We start from the raw sequence: 27,553 nt of genomic DNA on the forward strand, positions 1-27,553 counted from the left end.
TACAGACAGATTGCAGAGGCCACATGGAGCCGCACACGTGACAAAACATTTGTTTTTTGTGGACCTAAAACGCACATTTTTTTTATTGTTTGTTTTTTTTAATGCAAGTGTGGACCTATTAGCCCTGGTTAGCTCTCCAACAGCCCACTTTTTAGAGCACTTGGTGTGGCGTATCACACACCGCGCTGAACGCTATAAAACGCTTCCATTGATTTCAATGAGGCTTTTCAGACTAGCGCTCAAACATTTCGAGTGCTGTGTGTTCCATTTTCAGCGTTTAAACGGTATTAGACAATCAATGTTGAACTATTTCAACGCTGTCAAAAACACAGTAGAACGCTGTGTACAGTGTTTACCGCGTTTTTGAATGCAGCTTTCTGTGTCGCCGGGAGGAAAAATGGTGACGTCACCTGTTTTCTTTGCCTGCGTTGTTACTGCGCTAAAAACACAGTAAACAACGAAGTCGAGCGCTCATACGGAACCCTGCACAAAGCAGCTCTGCGCTAGTAATAATGCTGCATTTACACGAATGCCTGTATCAGAGTGGCCTCAAGGCCTCCTTCACACAGAAGACAAAGTAGCGAGATTTTGTCACAATGCTACAAATCCCATGTATGTGAAGCCCATGCTTTCCTACGGGTTCCTTCACACATGCAATGTTTTGTAGCATGCAACAACCAGACATAGGAAATCTTACTGTCAAAGCCATACCCTAAGCCCTGGCTGCAGGGGAAAAAAAAAATGTATACATCAGCTTTGAAGCGCTTTCCGACGCTGCTGCAGCTTCTCCCTGGGTCCCAGCACTGTTTCTCTTCATCTCTTTTCGCCTCCTGGAAGCGCTGGCTGTGAACCGATCACAGCCATTCATCAAGTGCTGGCTCTGATTGGCTAAGTGTCACAGCCAGCTCTTCCAGGAGACGGGGAATGTCTCATTTCCCGACCAGAATAGAAGATGACGACCAGTGTTGGGGAATCAGGAAGAAGCTGCAGCGGGGCCAGGGACAGCACTTCTAGGTGATGAATACTTTTATTTTTTCTTCAGCTACGGTTTATTTTCGTGATAGGGCTTATATTTCAAGCCCCCTCCCCCTCCAAAAAAAAATAGCGCTACAAAGCCGCAGTACCACCACAAGAAACTGCAGCAATATCGCACAGACCAGCGATGAGATATTGCTGCGATTTTATCGTGGCAATTCCGTGTTGCCCGTTCATGGTCCTCGTTTACACGGGCTACAAAATCATCGCTATGTTTTGTAGCCTGAAAGAACCCATTGGAAACCATAGACTTCACATACATGCCTCTCGTAGCCCGTGTGAAGGAGGCCTAATCTCTCAGAAAAAGCATTGATCTAATCAAACAAGATGAAAGAATTAAAAAACAAAACATGAAACGACAAAGCAAATCATTTTACTACGCTAGTATAGCCCTTCATACAGAAGATGAACACAAACAAGTAAGAGACTTTACAAGGTACATTCTTTTGTTGAAATATATTGCTTGCATGAAGTAAACATGAATTCTCAGATTCCCTTTATTATACAGGCCTACAAGTAAAGCTGATGCAGGTCTGAGAATAAAACCACAGAGATGACAAGTTTGTCCTTAACGAACATTAATTACATGCTATGCACAAGATATAAAAATCATCAAGGACTTATTAAGGAAGAGTCCTGAAAATGAGCCGTACAGTTAGAACCTCAATAGAAGTGGAAGCACATTCGATACATTTGTTATTACAATAGGTCCTCCTTCACAAGATGAGAACACGGCTTCTTCCCTCCAATTCTTGTAACCCCAGAAATATCTATACAAGTGCTAAATGTTATAAAACACACAAATCTACATAGAAAACTATGAAAAGGCCGTGAACCCATCAGTAGTGCAGATCTTGGTGTGTGGGAACATTAAGCCTGGGTTCACACGGGGCGGAATGTTTGCACAGCGATTCCGCCCGCGGCACCTAATCCCGGGGTTAGCCAGCAAAGTGAACGAGATTTTGCAAAGATCTCGTCCACATGCTGCGGCCAAGCCATGCGGAAATGGGCATGCGGTGCAGAAAACAAAGACGCAGCATGTCAATTCTTTTTTCATTTCCGCAGTGGCCTCTCTCTTCTCTATGGGGAGAGATGGCCACAGTGGAAATGCAGTTCAGCAAAACCACACCAAAACCGTTGATTTTCTGCAGGTTTTGCTGTGGATTTTGGTGCAGCTCTAACAGATTTCACTCTTTCAATTTGAATTCAATTGAAAGTGTGAAATCTGCTGCACATCTGTGACCAACAGTGTAGCAAATCAGCAGCGTGTGAGCGCACCCTAGAAGAGCTAAGGGTTCAATAATAGTAACGCATTTTTGTGCCTGATGGGACATTAGTGTCCTTGCATTTTAACACACTTAAAAAGGGATTTTCAACATTACAAACGCCGCCATAGCGGCTCGGTTTCCTGAAGCCGTTTGTTCACAGGTGAAACATCTCACACTAAGTGAATTATTAGGCTGGGCACACACGACTCGGATTCCACATGTGGATATCTGCAGCGGAAGACCTGTGATTGTGGCAAGTAATTGCGAATGTAAGAGGAAATTCACGGATGTGCAGCATATCATCTGCGCAGAAGAAACCTCGCAAGCAGGGAATGACATTCTCTCTCTATGTATACATATACACACAATAAGGCTGCTCTTCCTGTTACTTACATCATGACTAATGGAAACAATCTGAATTCCAATATCTCAGAGTTATTGGAATTCTCGCTCGTTGCATTAGTCATGCTGTAAGTAACAGGAAGTGCCGCCATATTGTACTGCTTATCACTTCTCAGAAAGAGTTATTGCTTGAACATAGTGATAATAACAAGTTACCATCAATTTGTGCATATAGGAATTTATATTGTTCCGAGGCCTCCCTCACACAGGCGTTTGCAGAAACACAGCGTTTTTCAACATTCCGTTTACTGCAGATTCAGCCCAGGTTTCAGCAGCGCTGGCATGACTCATTACAGCATTTTCAGCACAGCTGAAAACGCAGCCAAGAATGCTGAAAAAAACAAAAAAAAAAAAACCCCAAAAAATAATACTCACATGGAAGGTGTCATCGGGGTCCCCCGACTTCCGTGCAGCCTTCCCTAACACGTGTCAAGCTGGCAGGGGATCTTTTGCAAACGACTGCGATTGGAAATCCCCGCCTCTAGCAAGAGATTGCTCTGATTGGCTGATTGACAGCCCACATAAGCCAATCACTGCCAGCGCTGAATGAATATCTGACATTGGTGCATTCAACACTGGTTGTGATTGGCTAAGAGGGCTGTCAATCACATCCGACTTAGCCAATCAGAGCAATCTCTAGCTGGAGGTGGGGAATTCAAGCTCCGTCTCTAGCAGAAGATGCTCTGTCGGCGTGACAAGTGGACGGGAGCCTGCATCGCGGTGCCGGAAACCCCCGATGTCACCTGCCAGGTGAGAATCACTTTTTTTTTAGGTCGTGCAGCTAGCACTGCCAAAAACACGGCACCAAGTTGAGCTGCGTTTTCGGCAGTGCTGAAACAGCTGCCCATTCATTTCAATGGGTGATGCAGGGCTGAAAACGCCCAAAGATTGACAGCGATGCAGGTTCTAAGAGCAGCGTTGGAAACGTTGCGTTTTGACGCTTGTGTGAACAGCCCCATTGAAATGAATGGGAGCCTTTTTACAGCATTTAGCGCAGCGCTGAAAACAGCGCTAAATGCTGTACAAAAACGCCTGTGGGAGGGAGGTCTAATAGTAGAGCTAGGCGGTCTTCAGATACTCATGATAGAAGTAACCATACATTTAGTACCAAAAATAGGGCTGGATCCAATCTTGGGAATTTATGATAATCATACGACCATCTGAATAAAGCCTCCTTACAAGTAAAGGCTCTAGTTCTGAGAGCTTAGTCTCTACTACTCACTATTTCAGTGCTGGTTTGGTCTGGGCTTTCAGTCTTCTAGAACCACAGGGTTCAGTCTGTGAGACGGAGAATTTGTGGTCTTCCTTTCACCTGGTTCTCATCCCAGCCAGTCTTTTTAGATGCATAGAAAAGTGCTGCTGAGAGTCCAAGACAGAAGTCTCCGGCTCACGCACTGAACCCCGAGGCTCTCACCTGGTCTCCCTCCTTGTAGAGACGGAATAAACACCTTGTATTACTATGATGGCCAATGGGATAAAGCAAAAGTGGCAATCACTTTATTTACATAAAAATAAAGTTTGTGTGTTGTTGAAAACCTCCTCTGCAGTGCTGGGGACTACAGGCCTGCCGTCCTAAGAGCCCGTTTACACTGGACCATAAATTGGTCAGATTTCTGCTGGATCGCAGGAACCTCTACAATAATCATTCAGTGTAAATGCCGACAGAGACTGAAGGAAGAACGATAGCTCAAACGACGATTGGCCTGAGGAATACTGGTGATAAATGCAATTAATGTCGGCCAGAAATGGCGCTACTCCTCATGTGCACTCGGCAGCTTATTCTGAAGAGTCGTCTGAAACGCCGTCTGGCTTTAAGATCACCCATACAAATCATACACCATTTTTGTGCTAGTCATGTAAACATGTGTAACATTAAGTCATAAGGAAAGTATTTATATGAGGCAATCAGATCTCCTGAGTAAATGCAATATTAGTCATTAAGAAGTACTTCACCTGACATTATAAAAATAAATAATCAAAGGAAGAGCAAGGAACGATCGCTACCATAACGATGAAGTTTTGAGTCAAACGGCCTGAAACGTATAACAGTCTAGTTACAACAGGCACGCTGCCAAAAACCACAATCTTTTCAGTGCGACTGGTGGGTAACCGTTCACTAGCAACCAGTCTGTCAAGTCCGTAACAGAACGGACAATAAAATGTGTTTTCTGGAACAAAAAGGGCAGGGAATGTACAAAAAAAAAATAATTAACCTCAGTAAGCAGCGCCTATCTGTTTAAAGGGGTTTTCCTCAGGAAATACTATTAATGACCTATCCACAGGATAGGTCATCAATAGTTGATCGGCTGGTGTCCGTCGCTCAGGAGCCTGACCGATCAGGTGATTGTGCGCCTGCTGACAGCTCCGCAAATACACAGGGGTCAAAGCGGTGTAGTGGCTGGCGCTTGTAACTGCAGGCACGGCTCGCTTTTGAAATCAATGCCTGGCAACTAGAGATGAGCGAGCACGTTTGTTTAAGGCAGATGTTCGAGCGAGCATCGGTCTTCTCGAGTAAATCATTACTCGTCTGAGCAAATGCGGGGGGGCAGTGGGGGGTGGGGGAATACTGTTGTACTAAACCCATTTCTGTAAAGGTAACCCCCAAATTGCATTAGAAAGTCCTTATATTATAAGGGGAAAGTCTTATAAATGTTTATTTATTCACCAGTTTTTAGAGTTACGATGTACAATACTGGAACCATTTACCGGATGCGAACTTGACTAGTAGTGAAACCATCTGATTGGAAAACTGTAAAAAGTCTTCTAGGTGCAGCGCCTACAGTAGGAGAGCACTCACGAGTCCATGTGACAACCAGTAGGTATTATGGGGTTTGGTATACGCCTAGGGAAGCCGCAGCAGTGGAGGCAGATTACAGTTTTCAAAGGCCATCAATTAAGATGTTTTTGTAATACTGTTAAACAATGGTACCCGGATGTAAAATAACTTTAAACCCACTTTTCTAAAGCCATAACTTTATTTTTCGGTCGACAAGGCTGTATTTATGCTTGTTTTTTTGTGTGGGGAACTGTAGTTTTTTATTAGCATTGTTTTTTTGGGGTACATATAATGTAAAACTTTTTTGTTGCTTTTAAGAGCAGGGAGAGATCACACAAATCCTGCCATTCTTTACAGCATTAATCATGCAGCATGAATGACGCAATACATTTTTTCTGATTGTACGATTATGAGGATGGCAGAAATATATATTTTTTTAGGTTTTTGTACTTTTGCACAATAAGAACCCTTTTTAAAAAAATATATATATATATTATTTTTACATTGATGCATTCAAAGTAAACAAACTTTTTATATTTTTCCCATGAAGGGAGCTCTTTGAGGGTTTTGATTTTTGCGTGACGAGGTGTATAGTAGTTTTTATCACCACCATTTTGGGGTACATACAGATTTTTTTGATCAGTTTTATTATTTTTTTTGGGAGGCAAATGAACAAAATAAGCATTTTGCCTGTGTTTTTTTTTTTATACAGTTTTCGCTGTGCAGGATAAATAGTGTGTTCAATTTATTGCACAGGTCGCTACGGATACTATTATACCAAATATGTGTGGTGGGGGGGTGTTAATTTATTTTTTTATACTAATTGGGGAAAATAAAAAAAATAAAAAAATTAAAAAAAAACTTTTTTGTGTAACACTATATAAATTTTTTTTTAGATTCCTGTAGGCAACTTGAACCGTAATAGCTCTGAATACTATAATAAAGCATTGCAGGACTTCTGTACTGCAATTCCTTACTGCTCACAATAGTGATCATAGGCAATGGCAAGCCAGGACGCCAATATCTGGCATCCTGTTGCCATGGCAACCCATCGGCCTTTCGCAATTACATTGCAGGGGTCTGATGAAATCACAGAGGGACCGTGCTTCTTCTGAGCCTTTTACATGCGGCAATCTACATAGATCGCTGCACGCAGGGGGTTAAAAGCTGGGGATCGCTATTTTATGTATCCCCGCTTTCAAACAGCTAAGAAAATTGAACGAAGCACAAATATGAACCCCATTCTTTTGAACGGAGTCATATGCTAAAATTTGTAGTTTTAGCATTCAGTGTTTGGAAAGTGGAAAAATGCAATATGGTATGAAAACTAAAAGGAATGAACAAGAAATAGTGAAAAGTTAAGCTCTAAACAAGGGGGTATTTGAGGCCACTATCAATAGGGCAGCTTTGCTTAAATCTCACTACTTTTTTTTCTTTTTTAAGACTTAAGACAGATGAAGATCAAAACATAATGGATTTATTTAATTTTGTTGTTTTTATCTGCCATATGTAAACTTGGTCTAAAAAAAAAAGCTTTGGATAGACTTGTAGAGCTTTCTAGTAGGAGAGGACAGATGGAATTACAACCTGTTGGATCCGTATTTCCCCCAATAAGGGCAGTCTTCAAACAGATAATTGATTATGACATCTCTTTATAATTGGAGGGATCCAGAGGAAAAAAAATCTAATTTCCAGGCCAGTTTAATATAAACTTACGTAAACATGTGCACATATTATATAACTGTTCAGGTGGTCAGTAACGTTCAGATAATCAGTGGAAGATTTTATCTTGTGCTTTACATTACAGTAAAACTAACTGGTACTCCAAGAAGAGTAAAGTCAAATTACAAAAGCATCGTTATCCCGATCGGCAGAGAATTTAACCATCGTGGAGAATACAAAAAATTCCAGTTAGGCTGATATAAGAGTTCAGTAAGTTCGAACCTGCATAGTTATTTAAAGGCTCCTATAAAGCAGAATGTATCCTACCATATTTCACCTATGTAACCTCTGAGTCACTACTTCCCGATACATTATAGAGATGTAAATAAGGAGTAGAAATATAACAAACAAGTCATCCATGAAGCCTAGGATACCAAAGACAGCTTCGGGAATAATGTCCAGGGGTGAAACCAGATAGAAAAATGCTCCAAGCAGGCAGAGTACAATCCTTATTCGAAACATCCGGAATAAGCCACCGACAGAAAGCATTTCACGGAAGGCATGGCGTAGCAACGTTGGCAAGTCCATGATTCTGTCCATGAACTGGAATATGTAAAAGATAAAAAACATACCATAAATCCACATAACCTATTTAATCCCTAAATGGCAATGTACAAACATAAATGCTTACTACAAAGTATCAACACCTGAAATGCTCACAGCTTGTCATATAGATAGAAATAATTCGGAATTAGAAGAACACAAATAGCATAGAAATGATCCCATGTCAACCCTGTATTCCCATCCTTATAGGAAAAAATCAAAAACATAAAACAACCTGCAGAGAGAAAGACTGCCTCCTTCAGCCACTAAGCTTAAAGGGGTTGTCCCACGAAACAAAGTTGGGGTATACACTTCTGTATGGCCATATTAATGCACTTTGTAATGTACATTGTGCATTAATTATGAGCCATACAGAAGTTATTCACTTACCTGTTCCGTTGCTAGCGTCCTCGTCTCCATGGTGCCGTCTAATTTTCAGCGTCTAATCTCCCGATTAGACGCGCTTGCGCAGTCCGGTCTTCTCCGTGTTGAATGGGGCTGCTCGTGCTGGAGAGCGCTCCTCGTAGCTCCGCCCCGTCACGTGTGCCGATTCCAGCCAATCAGGAGGCTGGAATCGGCAATGGACCGCACAGAAGACCTGCGGTCCACCGAGGGTGAAGATCCCGGCGGCCATCTTCGCAAGGTAAGTAAGAAGTCACCGGAGCGCAGGGATTCGGGTAAGTACTATCCGGTTTTTATTTTAAACCCCTGCATCGTGTTTGTCTCGCGCCGAACGGGGGGGGCTATTGAAAAAAAAAAAAACCCGTTTCGGCGCGGGACAACCCCTTTAACTGATTTAACTCCATGTCTGCAGGAATGTTACAGCTGGTAGATTACTTTTTGCTTAGTGTTGCCTCCTAGTAGCAGCAGCTATAGCCAAAGTCTTGCTGTGTCCCCCAATGACACGGATGAGAAAACATACTTGCTGTAACTCATTAAGCAGCTTAGACAGTTTTCTCTTCCTTAGAGTGAATGCACACTGGCGGAAATTCCACAGCGAAATTTCCCGCAGATTTTCCGCCCATGCCCGCTGCCATAGGATTACATTGGTTTATGCAATCCTATGCAGACAGCCGCGATTTGACTGCGTGAAAACTCGTGCAGTAAACAAATCGCGGCATGTCCTATTTCTGTGCGAGCCTTGCAGAGGCCCGCTCAGAAATGTCACCGCTGACACACCGGCTCTGCTCTGCGCATGTGCTGCTCTGCGCCAGTTAGGACTTCGCAGAGCAGAGAAGACGCTGGAGGAGGTGAGCTGCGGGTCACATCTCACTGTGGGATCCAACCATCTACATTCACCCTCACACAACCCCATGGTTGGTGTATATTTACATCAACATTTCAAATCAAAGGACTTTAAAAAAAACAACTGCATTCTACCACTAACAGCATCAAGTTCTGCATAAATCAGCTGAGGTGGCATAGGTTTTTGTCACAATAATTAATCCCAGTTAACCAACTGTTTGAGGTTAAGTAAACTGAGGTGAATGGACCTTAGATTACTTGGTTTGTAGCCAATGTAAATCATATAGCCTAAAAAAATCCCTAACAAATATTGCCATTCGATGGTCTGGGTCTTTATTCTGGGGCAACCCCATCAGCATCGCACCAAAAAAAGTGGCTACTTGAACAACCATGTTTCAGAGAGAAGCAAACAAATAATACTTGCTGAAAGTTTTACTTCCCATTTAAATCTGAATAAAACAAATACCTGTGTGCACATGGCTGTTTTATGACGTCGCAGAAGTCCTGCAGAGACTTCTATGGGGCTCTTTCCGTATACCTCTCCTTTAGGCCACTCTCACACACAGCGTTGGGAAAACGCAGCAATTTTGATTGCGGTGTTTTGCTGCGTTTTTACCGCTGTTTTTGGACACCGGTTACTATGTCCAACAATGGTTTTTGAGGCACTCCATCATTGTGATGGGTGATTAAGTGCCTTAAAAAGTGTGAAAAAGCGGCAGAATAGAGCAGACAGCGCTTGAAAAAAAATCAAAAAACAAATCACAGTGCTTTCTAGCTTTCAAGCACATGTCTACGGGGGGGCCCCATTGAAACGGGAGCATTATACCGGGATTTTGATTGCCACGGTAATTGTGGTATAAAGTGCTTGTGTGAGAGTGGCCTTATTCTTAGCATGCCCACTGAAGTTTGGAGTCACACGGACTGTTTGAGCTAAAGTACAAACTTTTACATGCAGCTCTATCAAAATAATTAAAAAAACAAACATAAAAGCTTTACATTTCACTCCACTTACAGATCGGGGTTGACCAGAAAATCTTCTATTATAACTATTAATTTCCTGAAAAACTTCTTGGGCATCTTGCTGCTCGCTGACTTGAAATAATGGAAACAGTAAAGTTACCTAGGATTTAAAAAAAATAGTTTAATGCTTAACAGGAGAACTGGAGCAAGTGACCATTAGGAAGAAAGCATTTAACAAATATTGTCTCTGTAAATACACAACCCCACACTGGTTAGACGGCTGTCTGGGCCATCATCTGAACATACAAGATTAAGCAGATCTAATGTGTACGGCAAGCTTTAACCCCTTTATGACCACAGATATATCCCTTTTTATTTTCGTTTTTTTTTTTTCCCCCCCCCCGACTTCCAAGAGCCATAACTTTTTAATTTTTCCAGTGACATAGCCGTATGAGGACTGCTTTTATGCAGGAGGAGTTGTATTTTGTTTAAATGGTACCCTTTAGGCCTCCTTCCCACGAGCGTGACGGGCTCCGCAGCGTAATATTCCGCTGTGAAGCCCGTCACGGCGCCCCCCAGAGCCCCTATACTTACCTGCGGGAGATAGCGTGAAATCGCTTCCCCGCCCACCGCCGCTCGTAACCGCCCGTCACCGCCCACCGCCCTCGCGTCACCAGCCGTGTCACGTGCACGGCCGGCCGTGTCACGTGACGCGGCCGGACCGCGTCATTTGGCGTCATATGACGCTCGGCGGTGGGCGGGAAAGCGTTTTTTCACGCTATCTCCCGCTGGTTACAGCGGGAGATAGCGTGAATGGACGGCTTCCATTGACTGCAATGGAAGCCGTCAGTGCGTACAGCCCGTCCTCACCCGCAGAAAATAGAGCATGCTGCGGGTGAGGACGGGAGAAATCGCGGTGCGTAATTCCGCGGTGGAATTACGCATCGTGAGCATTGTGCTATTAGGTTCAATAGAACCTAATAGCTGCGGGCAACGCAGCGGATTTTCGCCGCGAATTACGCGGCGGAAATCCGTTCGTGGGAAGGAGGCCTTAATGTACATAAAAACCTTTTTAAAAGTCATGAGGAAAAAAAAAAATGCAATTGCGCCATTTTTTGTGGGTTGTTTTTACAGCGTTCACAGTGCAACAAAAATGACAAACTTTGTTTTACGGGTCAGTACAATTACGGTGATACTAAATTTATCTAGTTTTGTAATATTTTTATATATTTAAAAAAAAAAATTTAACAAAAAAAATTGCTTACTCTTGCCATATTCTGAGACCCTTAAACTTATTTGTTGAATGGGCTGTGTAAGGCCTCCTGTCCAAGGTGATATTTTACTGTGTTACCCGCGGTGAAAATCCGCACTCGTAAAGCAATGAACGCTTTCCATAGGATAACTATGCAAAAAGCAGCCCGATGTGCACAAGCAGAGAAATCACTGCGATTTTCCGCTCACATATAAGAATCGCGGAAAATCATTGTACAAAAATAGCGTTGGCAAAGTGTTCTCCTGCGGCGGAAATCCAGGGATATATGGCAACACCAGTGGACAGCCGGCATTAAAGCTTGTTTTTTGCAAAGTGAGCTGCAGCTTTTATTACCACCATTTTGTGGTTCATACATCTTGTTGATTACTTTTTATTTAAAAATTCTTTAGGCGCTGGAATTAAAGAAAAAAAGTTGCAATTCTGCCAGTCTGTGAGGTCTTTTCATTGTTTGTTTGTTTTTTAATAGAGAGTTGGGGAAGGGGATTTTTAAACAAATTTTATTTTTCTGTTTAAAAAAGAAAAAAAAAAAATGTTTTTTTCCTTTTTTAGTCTCCATGTGAAATTGAACTTGCAATCATTTGATCACTTGTACATATACTACAATAATTCAGTATTGCGGTATATAGTGATTTTTGATATTGTCTTTTAAGCCCTTGAAAGGCATGTATGCATGGTAGCTTTGGTAGCCTTCAGTAGGCCCCAGGCTGACATGGTAGCCCATTGGCACCCTATGATCTTGCTATGGGGAATGCACCAGTTACCGGCAGCTGTCACCTAGCAGAAACAGCTGATAGGAGCTGAGTCTGCTCCATACCCAGACACTGAGCCTGCTCCATATATACTTCAGGACCTTTATAATCATTCGATGGTCAAGTTAAAAATGATCCAGTGCTCATGTGTACGACTGCAGCCACTGAAGAGCTTCCCAAATGTCTGTACAAAGGAACATGCAAGCAACGTTTTCCTCGTTGCTGACTGGATGGAGAGGCATTTCAGCTAGCATACCAAAACTCTTCATATATAAGTGCTGGAATGTCTAAATTACATAATCCTTGAGCATATATTTCCAAAGTGAGAGTTAATCACAAAGTTAAAGACAGAAAGCCTAAAAATTGCTTTAGTGTGATGCTCTGATGACATTTTCTGTTCAGCCAAGTTATGCCCAAACAGATTCTCATTTGAATGAGCGAATGACGCCACCACTAACTTGTTCACACTCATGCGAACTGTTTAGACAGTAAGACCATAGTTGAGAATCCTGTGTTCCACATTCCTATGTAAAGCTCTGAGCGGGAGTGTTTAAACACAATGAGAAGTGAATGAGCTAACAATGGTTTTTAGTCCTGCTGAAACTCAATGACGAATGAAAAGTGCGCGATTCTCCTTCTGTCGCCTCGCATTTAAACCGAACGTGTATCATTCCCATTTGCTTGTTTTAACGATTTTTTGAACATTAATCGTTCTGTCTAAACGCACCATTACATGACGTAAAGCCAGCTTCCCCTGTAACATCTACATCTTACCTAGCTTGGATAATGGAAGCTCTATGCGAAGACAATCCCGAAGGCATCGATGAATTTGACAATTTACACTCAGGTATGGTCTTCAAGACAGCATTGGACCAAGCAAAAAAAAAAACTTCAGAACAGAAAGACGTCCCCAGCAATATTTTTCTGGGCTTTGTGCATTTAACTTCAGGCAATCATATCTAAGTATACGAATAAGGTATTAAGAAGAAAAAATAAAAACATCCATCCAATCCGTGTTGGCACACAGAGATGAGACACTAAAAATCTTGCTTTGTTTCAGTATGTCAGACCTTTAGTGAATATAATTTCAATATCATAGGTATTATCATGGTAGATGAAAGTGCAGCGAGTCCCAGGTGCTAAGGTGGCAGATCTGGGAGCAGTATTTCCTTAGATGCAAAACTAAATCTGGTCCTGAACTGACATCCATGTATAACATAAGGAATCATCATTATGATAACATTGGTTCTTACGGTTTGTCGACAAATAGGACAGCTGATAGCACCAAGCCCTGACCCATATCTCCAGTATGCAATAATGCATGGACCTATATGGGATTAAAAAAAAAAAACACTTGTTTCAGTTTTCTTTTTGGTAGTACACTGCAGTGAGAAATACTGTACACTATACTAGAAAATGATAAAAATGTAATTACCATGGTTCCCTGAAAATATGACCCTGACTTATACGCTTATTAATTTTTACCTCAAAGGAGGCACTAGATCTTATTTTTGGGGAATGCCGTATTTTACTTACCTAACAGCCGCGGTCCGGGTCCCTTCCACTGGTCTCTGAATTTCCGTATCTCCTGCACGTGTCCTACACTCCTCGGCCACCGAAAGAACATCAGTTCCTGGTCGCGGGGTTTATAAATCCTGCCTCCAGGAAGAGATGGTTTAGCAAGCACTGCTCTCTAGTCAATCACCGCAGCGCTCGCTGAACCAACCAGAGCCATCGCTTTCTGTAAACGGGATTCATGAAGTGATGACCTCTCAGCAGTTGAAGGGTGCAGGATGTGCAATGGAGCTACGGAACTTCAGAGAGCGGCAGGAGGGACCCGAATCGTGCCTTCTAGGTAATGTATTTTTTTAAAGTGTAGCCTAACTAGGACTTATTTTTGGAGTAGGGATTATATTTCAAACCTCCCCGAAAATAGCGAAAAATTAGGATAGGTCTTATTTTCAGGGAGACGGTAATATATTTTATGTGCGTTAGAAAACAAGTGAAAGTGTGGTTAAAAAAATTATGAATTTTACTGATTTACCACAAAAAAGGTGTCCGCAGTTTGTTTCCACTGGAAACGTAGCCTGCTGTAAACAGACTGGACAAGACATGTCTGAGTAGAATTGATGTCGAGGTTGGACAGTTGTTTCCTGTTAATACAAAACACCAATTGAGCGAAAATTAGAATTTCTAAATCTGTACATTCTGATGAGTCCTGGAAGACTTAAACCACATACTAGAACATAGAACTGTTTATTTCTATAAAAACATTTTACTTCATTGTAGAGCAAGTATGTCTGCCACAAGTGCTCCCCAAATGCCATTTACTATCCCAGACTCTTGAATCAGCACAGTAGTGCCCCTATTTAAAAGCAGGAATGTACCACTGCATATGCCATGGAAATCGAGGTCTACTTTTGGACAATGTCGCTTTTAAGTCCAGAGTTTTCTGCAAATTTCATAAATATCTTTATAGCTGTAAAATAATTTTTTTTAAATACAAAACAGACAGAAATAATTCTGCAGAGACATCCGGCATACGTTGTCACTAGTGCAATCTGTATTAGTATAGTATGGAGACAGAGGAGGCTCAGTACCGGAGCCTTCACCATCTGCAGCAGGCGGCATTTATGTACAGTGAAGGAAATAAGCATTTGATCCCTTGCTGTAAGTTTGCCCACTGTCAAAGACATGAACAGTCTATAATTTTTAGGGTAGGTTAGTTTTAACAGTGTGAGACAGAATATCCCCCCAAAAACCCAGAAAATCACATTGTCTAAATTATATATATTTATTTGCATTTTGCACCGAGAAATAAGTCTTTGATCCCCTACCAACCATTAAGAGTTGGCAAACTTACAAAATTAGCAAGGGATTAAATACTATTTCCTTCACTGTATATAGGAAGGGGATGGAGCAGCATCATTTGCAGGCATAATGCACTGCAATACAGAAGTTTTGTGAAACTACACTTGTAAGCTGGCTCTTCTCTATACTGCATAGAAATTGCAGCCCAAGGAAATCATAGACAGCCCCATGTCCCACTCCCTGGTCTTTTCCAGACCCTAGTCAGTTGTTCTCCTGCCGCTCCCAGCCCACACATTAGCCTCACCTCGAGGGATGGGGACTAATATCAATTTCAGGATTCTGACGAAAATCAGAATTGTGCTTAATTGAAAAGATGCAGTAAATTAGCTTGATTAATTGCCCAGCCTTATGTCAAGGTCTAAAATAACTATCCTTAAAGAGTAAACAGATAACATGCTAATTAGCTGCAGCCTCTGCTAAGACAAGCTTGTTGCATACCGATTTATTAAACGGTATTCCATATCAGACATTTGTGGCATAGTTAATACAGGATATACCATAAAACTAAAATAGATGTGGGGACCTGCATTTACCTGAAGAACCTTCCTCTTTGGCATGGCTGCTTATGGTGGCCAGAAGTAGGGGAAACAGCAGGCTGTTCTATGCTGTTTATGTACCTCCCACATAAGTTAAATGGCTGTGACAGCAACAGTGTACCACAGCGAGCTAAAACGGTTTGCATTATGGAAACAGCCTAGCTTGTTGTGTCTAACTGCCATTCAGTTCTATGGGAGTTTAAAAGCAGCATAGCAAGCCGGTTCAACTGTACCCATACTCTTGGCCACTGCATACAGAAGTGTATCCTCAAGAATATACATTGAATTTATTCAAAGGTTAACAGTATGCAGTAAACTCCTAAGCTCCCTCTAGTGGTGGCTGCAGTCAGTTAGTATGTAGACTTTTAAATATATTTCTGTATCGGAAAAAATGAAGATAGTTGCTACAATGATTTAAAAAAGGGAACAATCATCAGGAAGTACTCAAATATGAATTTATGTACCCCAGACTTCTCTTCTACAACCTGTAAGGCCGCCTGCAGAGAGCAGCGCGGAACTCACCCGCTCCCACGTGCCGGCTGCCGGGCAGCCGGCGCATGTGCAGAGCAGAGCCGGCGGCTGGTGATTGACATTTCTGTGCAGGGCTCTGCGAGTCCCGCACAGAATTAAAGCATGCCGCGGTTTGTTTTCTGCGCGGGATTTCGCACAGCCAAACCGCGGCCGTCTGCATAGGATTGCGTATTGCAATGCAAGCCTATGCAGGAGTGTACGGGCGGAAATTCGGCGGGGAATCCCGCCGCGGAATTTCCGGCCGTCTGCAGGCGGCTTAAAGACATTAAGCCAATTACAAAATCATGCTAATGCAGTTGGGTTATACAGGAAAAAAAAAAAAAAAGCTAGGAAGGGGGCATTTTCAGTTCAGATTCTATACAAGAGATAACATACCTGTTCATTGTGAAGTTGCTCCCTAATGGCCCTTACTCTTTCCTGATTTTCGGGGTGAATATTTTGATCAATTCTGTTTAACAAGTTAAAAACACTTGTTAAAGAAAAAAAAAATCAAGTTTACACCATTAGAAATGAATTTTGTAAACAAAAAGCTTAAAATCTGAAAATAAAGCTTAACGATTAATACAGTTACAACAGTGAAGCACACATTTTTTGTTAAAATGGCAAATCTGACAAGTCAAGTGGGTAAATTATGTTCAATTGGCTCTCTGAAGCGCTACCATCAGCATTATGAGGTGTATAGGGACATACTAATTGTGCATTGGACAACTGGGTGTGGGGGATTTCAATCTTCAAACCTGATCCTTTGTGTTACCATGAGATAATCAATTACCAGTATTGCTTGGAAATAGCTTAAGGGTCCTTTGACACGGGACGACTGTTGAGTGCTTCAGCACCCGACAGTCATCCTTATGATTATCTTGCTCCTGTGCTTTCACACAGGAGCAATAATTGCTCAATGGAGGTGAAGCGGGCCAGAGATAGCTTCCAGTGCCTGCCTCCATTCAAAGTAAAGAGACGGGCATTCAACTGCTTGTTCACACGGGCCGATTAGTGCCAGGTTGTTATGTCCACATAAAATGAATGATGAGCGAATTATCGTTCAGTTTTGCATGATCCAATGATTAACGGAACAGTAATAGTTCTTTGTAAAAGGACCTTCAATTTCCCCCCTATTGACTAAATACGCAGACTGCAGTCAACAGCAATTGCATGCCAACATGTAAAACTAGCCCTACGCATATCATTTAGGCTGGTTTCACACATAATTTTGCTGAAGAAAATGCCACTTTGACAAATGTGCACCAAATACACTGCTGCCAGTCTAAAGCGAACTATAAAATACACAACATGCAAAGAGTTTGTTTGCGGCTTTATTTTCTTTGGGTATGGCATTTTTTGTAGCAGTTTTCCCCAAAGGCATAAGCCAAGTCTAACAAAATAAAAACCATCACCAAAATTGCTTGGTTTAAAAAAAAAAAAAAAAGTTAAGAAAGATGGTTAAAATTCATGAGTGTTTGAAGCAGCCTTAATGGGACACTCAGACTGGTAAACTGTTCAAACATATTACAGTAATCTGAATCTGTCTGCTAAGGCTATGTTTACATGTCGCTCTGCAGAAGACACAGACTCAAATTTCTGCACCATCAGTGTGGATTTTGACTCGAAGTTAGCTGCACTTCCACAGCTGATTTCAGAAGATACCACGCTCCCCATCACCTCCGAAGACTGTGTGCTCTCTGCGCTTTCTTCACCAGACACCAGAAGGCCTATAGCGAGCACAGCGTCACTGCTCAGGTGTTGTATGCGCTGACAGCGTGATGACTTCGGAGGTGAGGGGGAGCGCGGTATCTTCTGAGATCAGCTGCAGATTTTGAGTCTATGCTCTTTGCGGAAATGCTGCAGAATTTTGAGCTGCAAAAATCCACAGCATTTCCACTATGTGTAAACAAACCCTAAGAGAGCATTCACATAGCATTATTCTACATGCGGTATGACTCCTCTCGGAGACTCCATGACAGCTGCTGAAAAAAAAAGGAACCATTCACTTCTATTGTGAAACGGACAATGCTTTGGTGCTTGTTTTACAAGGTTTATGTTGGATTCCGCTTTATTTGCAGTACAGAATGACGTAGTTGATTACGCTATTCTGTATTCCAAATATAATGGAAACAAAGCCTTGTAAAATGACCTCCAAAGAGGTGTCCGTCTCACAATAGAAGTGAATGGTCACAGCGCTGTTTTCAGCACCTCCATGGAACCTCCATGCGGAGTCACACAACTATACGATAACACTGTGAACGCTCTGAGTGCTAGTCTGGTCAGTGAAATTAGATAAAATCATCTGAGTCTGATCATCGAGATAACACCTCCGCAAAATGTACTTTTCCCATATTTAAGACAACCCATGTTATGCTAAATACAGGTTATGCAGTATATAAAAATACCCAACAAAACATACCGTAACATTAAATATGTGAGAGCTGCTATAATGAGTAAACTGATGAGTACGGCAACCACCACTTGGTTGCTTACACCTTCGATAAGCGACCCATCGACAAAAGGCAAGTGTAGAATATCTTGTTGATTTTCAGCCATCCCAGAACATAGGCATTAATCTCTGAAAGACAAGAAAAAAAAATGTTATTTTCTAAAATAAATACACAAACAACATTATTTCACCTCTTCAATAGATTTGGAGTAAGGCTGCCTGCCCACGGCTGAGGCGGAATATCATTGGCAATATTCCGCCGCAGGGGAGCAGAGGGGAGAACTGACAGGTCTCCGTGGTAAGCCTATCTGATAGGCTCACCAAGGAAAATCGCAGCATGCCGCAATTTGAATCCTGCGAGCAGAGAATCGCTATGATTCTCCGCTCGTGGATGTCAAGCAGCGCTTTCTATAGTTAGCCTATGGAAAGCGGTCACTGCGTTACCTGTGGCCGGATTATCGCCACGGGTAATGCCATGACAACTCGCCCCTGGACAGGCAGCCTAAGGCGATATCCTGCGGCAGATCTCCGCTGCGGGAGCTGCCGCCAGGGAGCAGGAGACAGCTGACGGTTCTCTGCACTGAGCCTATCTGACATGCTGCGATTTGAATACCGTGAGCGGAGAATCGTGGTGATTCTCCACTCGTGGACGCCGCGGCTGCACTTTCCATAGCAAGGGTACGGAGTCACGCCCATGGACATGCAGCCCAAGTAAACAATGATGAAGTTGCAAGCAATGAGAGCCCTACAATAAATAGCAGCACGGAGCAGCGTGGCATGAAGAACAGTACGCACCAGATAGAAGTAATGTTCAACAACTGTTGAACGAATGTCGGTTTTGCCAACGCAGCCATAAACATTTTAGTCCACATTACGCTCGTCTCACACAAACATGCGGTAAGATGCTGCACATATAACGCTGCGTTATTCGCCTGTACATGACCGTGCATCTCACGCACGGATGTCATGCACAGGAGGCCTGGTTTCATTTCTCTCGCTGTCTTAGTGACGTTGCGTATAAACGCCGCACATATGCAATGTAATTCCGCATGAACAGCGTTTTTTACGCAACCATAGAGAATAATAGGGCTCCATTGCACGTAATCCGCGGTAAAATATGACACGCTGCGTTCTTTCTTATATGCATACTATACGCAATGTATAAACACAACTGCGAAAAATCACTGTATTTGATAGTAGCTCCGTGATTGGATACTATAGGCAAGACAGTTTTTCTTTTGAGCAGTCATCATAAACCTGCCCCATTAACTGCAGGGCACAGAGTGTTGGCAGAGTGCTGGTCATGTGGCCTGGAGGCCAGGAGAGAAGTGCAGAATACACAGCCTGGAGCCGACGAGCTACACAACTGGATTCTACACAGCAGAGTAAGGGCTCTTTCACACAAGCGTACGCGTTTTTATGTTCACACGGTCGCACCGTTAAATAGCATGAATGGACGTTTTTCCGCCACAACGGCCAGAGATAATTAATGTTTTCTCGTTCACTCCAACTCAACTGAGAGTGACGCTTTAACGAAAAAAGTTGCAGCGCGGATACCCTCGCTCGGCATACATCTTTGGAATGACTTCAAATGCCTGAATAGAGGCACCTGTAAGTTTTTCGCAGCATTGGACGCTGCCAGACTGCCTCCCCTTCCCTTTTTTTCAAGCTCCCATAGGAGTATATGGGAGCGTCAGTGTATATCAGTCAGGAGATAGAACCAGAACTATCTTTTTACCCAGGAGGTAATAGCAGGCATGGATTTCGGTTGTGAATGTTCTATTTTCTACGGTCCAACGTTTTTAACGCACTGTAAATTCGTCCGTGTGAACGCATGCATTGGAAACCAATGCCTCAGATGGTTGCGTATACAGGCCGGGTGTGAAAACGCAGCTACATAGCCGCGTATATACGCTCATGTGAAGACGTCTTGCATGCAATATTTTCAGGCTACCATGGGAAACAATGGGCAAGTCTTAAACAAGGGTCACCCAAAAATACGGCAAGCTGCAAATTTTCTATCACAGATACAACAGAACATCGGTGGCGTGAATAAACAGATTTAGATGAGTCTGTTCTCTGCATGCGCTAATTCTGTCCACGTCGCAATAGGATGGACCTCGCGCTTGAAAATCGCCCACATGAATACACCCTTAAGGAATTCTGTCACGGATTTCTTAAAGAAAAAAAAATCCTGGAGCGCTTCTTTAACCCCTTCCCTCCATATGACACAGGGGTACGTCATGGCAGCGGGGTACTTCCCACAACCGGACGTACCCTTACGTCATGGGGATAGATCAGAAGAGATCTTGCGCTATCGGGCAGCGTCAGCCGGCTGTCACTGATATTAGTGAACGAGCCCCTACACTGACACGCTCATACAACGCCGAGCTTACAGAACCTAAAACTGGACTCTTGTGGAAAGCGAAACCGGACCTCCAGAACGGAAACCTCTTGGAGAAGAGGAAGACCTGGATCCGAGGCGTCACCGAGGGACACTCACTGCGCAGTGTGGGCACGTAACACGCAGTCAAGAGCCCATGTGTTGGAATGGGTTCGCTCACATGAGCATAGATCCTCACACAATGTACGATCCTGTGGAATAACACGCGCCACGACCTATTTTGGTGCATATAACGTACCGCTATAGGCCACTGCAGAGGATGGGGCAGCGCAGATATGCAGAGAACACGCAGCAAACCTGTATCACTGCATATATGTGCACCAATTCAACAGGCCCGATATATGTGTGCAAACATGCAGTGTGTTTGGGCAAAGAATGGCAGGTGGCAGGTGCCAAAAAAAGTGGGCTTAAGCAATTTGGGGAGCACCGTGGCCCCGGGAACATATGTAATCATATACTCTCCGTAGTTCTATATGTCCCACTAGGCGCAGGTCTCCACGTCCGTAGTCATATACTCTCTGTACATCTATACGTCCCACTAGGCGCAGGTCTCCACGTCTGTAGTCATATACTCTCCGTAGTTCTATACGTCCCACTAGGCGCAGGTCTCCACGTCTGTAGTCATATACTATCCGTAGTTCTATACGTCCCACTAGGTGCAGGTCTCCACGTCTGTAGTCATATACTATCCGTAGTTCTATACGTCCCACTAGGTGCAGGTCTCCGCGTCTGTAGTGATATACTATCTGTAGTTCTATACGTCCCACTAGGTGCAGGTCTCCGCGTCTGTAGTGATATACTATCTGTAGTTCTATACGTCCCACTAGGTGCAGGTCTCCGCGTCTGTAGTCATATACTATCTGTAGTTCTGTGAGGGTATATGTATATATTGCCATATGTTCTTTTTACTTTTATACCTGTATGCAAGTTCTATTCAAAGTTAAAATGAGAAAAAAACTTATATGTCGCCTTACATCAGATATTCCAAAGGCCTTGCGAGACAAAGACAAAATGTATCTTAAAACCCAGCAAAGGAAGAACCAGACACAAGGGCGCGTACTTCGCTGTTTTTCCAGAGGCGCCGTAGCAAGATAACGACTGTTCAACTATGCATCTGAACTTTCACTGTCTCAGGCCGGAAATCCGGACTTCCCATATATGGTTATGCTGTGAATTTTAGCCAATGAGCCCATCACCCATTCCTGGTGATGGGACAAAAGGGTATAAAATCTCATGTAATCTGTAATAAAGGAGCGCAGTCATGTCCCCGTGTGAGGAACGATACCAGACCTCCGTGTGGTGTTTTCTTCTTTACCGCCGGCAGCGGGGCAAGTGGGGTGGGCCTGATTGGTGCTGTACTTAGAATTTTACCCTGACAGTTCTATACGTCCCACTAGGTGCAGGTCTCCGCGTCTGTAGTCATATACTAGCTGTAGTTCTATACGTCCCACTAGGTGCAGGTCTCCGCGTCTGTAGTCATATACTAGCTGTAGTTCTATACGTCCCACTAGGTGCAGGTCTCCGCGTCTGTAGTCATATACTAGCTGTAGTTCTATACGTCCCACTAGGTGCAGGTCTCCGCGTCTGTAGTCATATACTAGCAGTAGTTCTATACGTCCCACTAGGTGCAGGTCTCCACGTCTGTAGTCATATACTATCCGTAGTTCTATACGTCCCACTAGGCGCAGGTCTCCACGGCTGTAGTCATACTATCCGTAGTTCTATACGTCCCACTAGGCACAGGTCTCCACGGCTGTAGTCATATACTATCCGTAGTTCTATACGTCCCACTAGGCACAGGTCTCCACGTCTGTAGTCTTATACTATCCGTAGTTCTACACGTCCCACTAGGTGCAGGTCTCCACGTCTGTAGTCATATACTCTCCGTAGTTCTATATGTCCCACTAGGTGCAGGTCTCCACGTCTGTAGTCATATACTCTCCGAAGTTCTATATGTCCCACTAGGTGCAGGTCTCCACGTCTGTAGTCATATACTCTCCGTAGTTCTATATGTCCCACTAGGTGCAGGTCTCCACGTCTGTAGTCATATACTAGCTGTAGTTCTATACGTCCCACTAGGCGCAGGTCTCCACGTCTGTAGTCATATACTATCCGTAGTTCTATACGTCCCACTAGGCGCAGGTCTCCGTGTCTGTAGTCATATACTCTCCGTACATCTATACGTCCCACTAAGCGCAGGTCTCCACGCCTGTAGTCATATACTCTCCGTACATCTATACGTCCCACTAGGCGCAGGTCTCCACGCCTGTAGTCATATACTCTCCGTACATCTATACGTCCCACTAGGCGCAGGTCTCCACGCCTATAGTCATATACTCTCCGTACATCTATACGTCCCACTAGGCGCAGGTCTCCACGCCTGTAGTCATATACTCTCCGTACATCTATACGTCCCACTAGGCGCAGGTCTCCACGTCTGTAGTCATATACTCTCCGTACATCTATACGTCCCAGCAGGCGCAGGTCTCCACGCCTGTAGTCATACTATCCGTAGTTCTATACGTCCCACTAGGTGCAGGTCTCCACGTCTGTAGTCATATACTATTTGTAGTTCTATACGTCCCAGGAGGCGCAGGTCTCCACGTCTGTAGTCATATACTATCCGTAGTTCTATACGTCCCACTAGGTGCAGGTCTCCGCGTCTGTAGTCATATACTATCTGTAGTTCTATATGTCCCACTAGGCTTCGGTCTCCACGTCTGTAGTCATATACTATCTGTAGTTCTATACGTCCCACTAGGCGCAGGTCTCCACGTCTGTAGTCATATACTATCTGTAGTTCTATACGTCCCACTAGGTGCAGGTCTCCACGTCTGTAGTCATATACTATCTGTAGTTCTATACGTCCCACTAGGTGCAGGTCTCCGCGTCTGTAGTCATATACTAGCTGTAGTTCTATACGTCCCACTAGGTGCAGGTCTCCGCGTCTGTAGTCATATACTAGCAGTAGTTCTATACGTCCCACTAGGTGCAGGTCTCCACGTCTGTAGTCATATACTATCCGTAGTTCTATACGTCCCACTAGGCGCAGGTCTCCACGGCTGTAGTCATACTATCCGTAGTTCTATACGTCCCACTAGGCACAGGTCTCCACGGCTGTAGTCTTATACTATCCGTAGTTCTACACGTCCCACTAGGTGCAGGTCTCCACGTCTGTAGTCATATACTCTCCGTAGTTCTATATGTCCCACTAGGTGCAGGTCTCCACGTCTGTAGTCATATACTCTCCGAAGTTCTATATGTCCCACTAGGTGCAGGTCTCCACGTCTGTAGTCATATACTCTCCGTAGTTCTATATGTCCCACTAGGTGCAGGTCTCCACGTCTGTAGTCATATACTAGCTGTAGTTCTATACGTCCCACTAGGCGCAGGTCTCCACGTCTGTAGTCATATACTATCCGTAGTTCTATACGTCCCACTAGGCGCAGGTCTCCGTGTCTGTAGTCATATACTCTCCGTACATCTATACGTCCCACTAAGCGCAGGTCTCCACGCCTGTAGTCATATACTCTCCGTACATCTATACGTCCCACTAGGCGCAGGTCTCCACGCCTGTAGTCATATACTCTCCGTACATCTATACGTCCCACTAGGCGCAGGTCTCCACGCCTATAGTCATATACTCTCCGTACATCTATACGTCCCACTAGGCGCAGGTCTCCACGCCTGTAGTCATATACTCTCCGTACATCTATACGTCCCAGCAGGCGCAGGTCTCCACGCCTGTAGTCATACTATCCGTAGTTCTATACGTCCCACTAGGTGCAGGTCTCCACGTCTGTAGTCATATACTATTTGTAGTTCTATACGTTCCAGGAGGCGCAGGTCTCCACGTCTGTAGTCATATACTATCCGTAGTTCTATACGTCCCACTAGGTGCAGGTCTCCGCGTCTGTAGTCATATACTATCTGTAGTTCTATATGTCCCACTAGGCTTCGGTCTCCACGTCTGTAGTCATATACTATCTGTAGTTCTATACGTCCCACTAGGCGCAGGTCTCCACGTCTGTAGTCATATACTATCTGTAATTCTATACGTCCCACTAGGTGCAGGTCTCCACGTCTGTAGTCATATACTATCTGTAGTTCTATACGTCCCACTAGGCGCAGGTCTCCACATCTGTAGTCATATACTCTCCGTACATCTATATGTTCCACTAGGCGCAGGTCTCCACGTCTGTAGTCATGTACTATCTGTAGTTCTATACGTCCCACTAGGCGCAGGTCTCCGTGTCTGTAGTCATATACTCTCCGTACATCTATACGTCCCACTAGGCGCAGGTCTCCACGCCTGTAGTCATATACTCTCCGTACATCTATACGTCCCACTAGGCGCAGGTCTCCACGTCTGTAGTCATATACTATATGTAGTTCTATACGTCCCACTAGGCGCAGGTCTCCACGTCTGTAGTCATATACTCTCCGTACATCTATACGTCCCAGCAGGCGCAGGTCTCCACGCCTGTAGTCATACTATCCGTAGTTCTATACGTCCCACTAGGTGCAGGTCTCCACGTCTGTAGTCATATACTATCTGTAGTTCTATACGTCCCACTAGGCGCAGATCTCCACGCCTGTAGTCATATACTATATGTAGTTCTATACGTCCCACTAGGCGCAGATCTCCACGCCTGTAGTCATATACTATATGTAGTTCTATACGTCCCACTAGGCGCAGGTCTCTACGTCTGTAGTCATATACTCTCCGTACATCTATACGTCCCACTAGGTGCAGGTCTCCACGCCTGTAGTCATACTATCCGTAGTTCTATACGTCCCACTAGGCTTCGGTCTCCACGTCTGTAGTCATATACTAGCAGTAGTTCTATACGTCCCACTAGGTGCAGGTCTCCACGTCTGTAGTCATATACTCTCCGTACATCTATATGTCCCACTAGGCGCAGGTCTCCACGTCTGTAGTCATATACTATCTGTAGTTCTATACGTCCCACTAGGCGCAGGTCTCCACGTCTGTAGTCATATACTCTCCGTACATCTATACGTCCCACTAGGTGCAGGTCTCCACGCCTGTAGTCATACTATCCGTAGTTCTATACGTCCCACTAGGCTTCGGTCTCCACGTCTGTAGTCATATACTAGCAGTAGTTCTATACGTCCCACTAGGCGCAGGTCTCCACGTCTGTAGTCATATACTCTCCGTACATCTATATGTCCCACTAGGCGCAGGTCTCCACGTCTGTAGTCATATACTATCTGTAGTTCTATACGTCCCACTAGGCGCAGGTCTCCACGTCTGTAGTCATATACTATCTGTAGTTCTATACGTCCCACTAGGCGCAGGTCTCCACGTCTGTAGTCATATAGTATCCGTAGTTCTATACGTCCCACTAGGCGCAGGTCTCCATGTCTTGCGGGGTGTGCGGGAAGTGTGAGGAAGCAGACAGTATCCACCGCACACAACACACCGCCTGCCCGGGGCTCACGGACACATCACATGCACAGCGCCCCCTCACATATCACATGGCCGGGGCTCCCCGCCGCTCCTCACACAACACTCACTGCTCTACCACAAACCGCCGCCGTCCTGTCAGGAAATGCGCGGGAAGCGCCGAGTGAGGAGAGCCGCGCACTCAGCGGCCATCAGCTGGGACTCACTTCCTGGAGGAGGATCCTGAGCAGGAAGCCCGGCCGCCATCACTTCCTGCAGCCGGCATCCAGCTGTTAGACCGCGGCGCGGCCGCTACTGACTGCTTGTACGGCTGACGGGAGGGCATATGGCGGCGGCTCCGCGGTGCTGCTTATAGTGGGGAGACCTCAGCTTTCTGTGAGCCGCGCGGTGCTGAGGGGAGGCCGGCCTACAGCCTGCCTGCCGCCTCCGGGCTCATCGCTCCTTATTACAGTTATTTTGCCGGTTTTCATGTTTTTTCCTACCGCGATGCAGCAATTTATTTTTGTCATTTTCCTCACTTTCGAAAAATGTTATTTCTCCGTCTGCGCAGCGGTCTGCGGCCGGCGCAACCAACGGGGCGGATCTGTGCAGCGGCCGGCGCAACCAACGGGGCGGATCTGTGCGGCGGCCGGCGCAACCAACGGGGTGGATCTGTGCGGCGGCCGGCGCAACCAACGGGGCGGATCTGTGCAGCGGCCGGCGCAACCAACGGGGCGGATCTGTGCGGCGGCCAGCGCAACCAACGGGGCGGATCTGTGCAGCGGCCAGAGCAACCAACGGGGCGGATCTGTGCGGCGGTCGGCGCAACCAACGGGGCGGATCTGTGCAGCGGCCGGAGCAACCAACGGGGCGGATCTGTGCGGCGGCCGGAGCAACCAACGGGGCGGATCTGTGCGGCGGCCGGCGCAACCAACGGGACGGATCTGTGCGGCGGCCGGCGCAACCAACGGGGCGGATCTGTGCAGCGGCCAGAGCAACCAACGGGGCGGATCTGTGCGGCGGTCGGCGCAACCAACGGGGCGGATCTGTGCAGCGGCCGGAGCAACCAACGGGGCGGATCTGTGCGGCGGCCGGCGCAACCAACGGGGCGGATCTGTGCGGCGGCCGGCGCAACCAACGGGGCGGATCTGTGCGGCGGCCGGAGCAACCAACGGGGCGGATCTGTGCAGCGGCCGGAGCAACCAACGGGGCGGATCTGTGCGGCGGCCGGAGCAACCAACGGGGCGGATCTGTGCGGCGGCCGGCGCAACCAACGGGGCGGATCTGTGCGGCGGCCGGAGCAACCAACGGGGCGGATCTGTGCGGCGGCCGGCGCAACCAACGGGGCGGATCTGTGCGGCGGCCGGCGCAACCAAAGGGGTGGATCTGTGCGGCGG

At 45.2% G+C, this 27,553-nt stretch overlaps 1 protein-coding gene across 2 annotated transcripts; it reads right to left on the minus strand.

The window, feature by feature from the left end:
• Nucleotides 1–1,388: 1,388 nt before the first annotated feature.
• On the minus strand, nucleotides 1,389–26,380 carry RNF170 (ring finger protein 170). Of its 2 annotated transcripts, none has more exons than XM_066604492.1 (7): nucleotides 26,288–26,380; nucleotides 18,313–18,471; nucleotides 16,287–16,359; nucleotides 14,018–14,126; nucleotides 13,227–13,300; nucleotides 10,004–10,111; nucleotides 1,389–7,746 (listed from the first exon to the last, which is right to left on the minus strand). In XM_066604492.1, the coding sequence occupies exons 2-7, from the start codon at nucleotides 18,447–18,449 to the stop codon at nucleotides 7,477–7,479; spliced, it is 771 nt and encodes a 256-aa protein (XP_066460589.1). In that variant the 5' UTR covers nucleotides 18,450–18,471; nucleotides 26,288–26,380; the 3' UTR covers nucleotides 1,389–7,476. The 2 variants fall into 2 exon arrangements, with proteins under 2 accessions (XP_066460589.1, XP_066460588.1); XM_066604491.1 differs by having other exon boundaries at nucleotides 16,287–16,380.
• Between the last annotated feature and the right edge of the window lie 1,173 nt (nucleotides 26,381–27,553).

Source organism: Eleutherodactylus coqui, chromosome 5 (genome assembly GCF_035609145.1).
Source record: "Eleutherodactylus coqui strain aEleCoq1 chromosome 5, aEleCoq1.hap1, whole genome shotgun sequence".
NCBI classification, from domain to species: Eukaryota; Metazoa; Chordata; class Amphibia; order Anura; family Eleutherodactylidae; genus Eleutherodactylus; species Eleutherodactylus coqui.

Bases quoted from the DNA above. Each gene is read 5' to 3' on its own strand.
- RNF170 (XM_066604491.1), bottom strand. From the start codon at position 18,449: ATGGCTGAAAATCAACAAGATATTCTACACTTGCCTTTTGTCGATGGG. The intron at 16,381-18,312 runs GTATGTTTTGTT...TTCTTTAACAAG, and splicing joins CTCACATATTTAATGTTACG to TGTTTTTAACTTGTTAAACA. The intron at 13,301-14,017 runs GTAAATCAGTAA...AATCCCATATAG, and splicing joins CTGCGGACACCTTTTTTGTG to GTCCATGCATTATTGCATAC.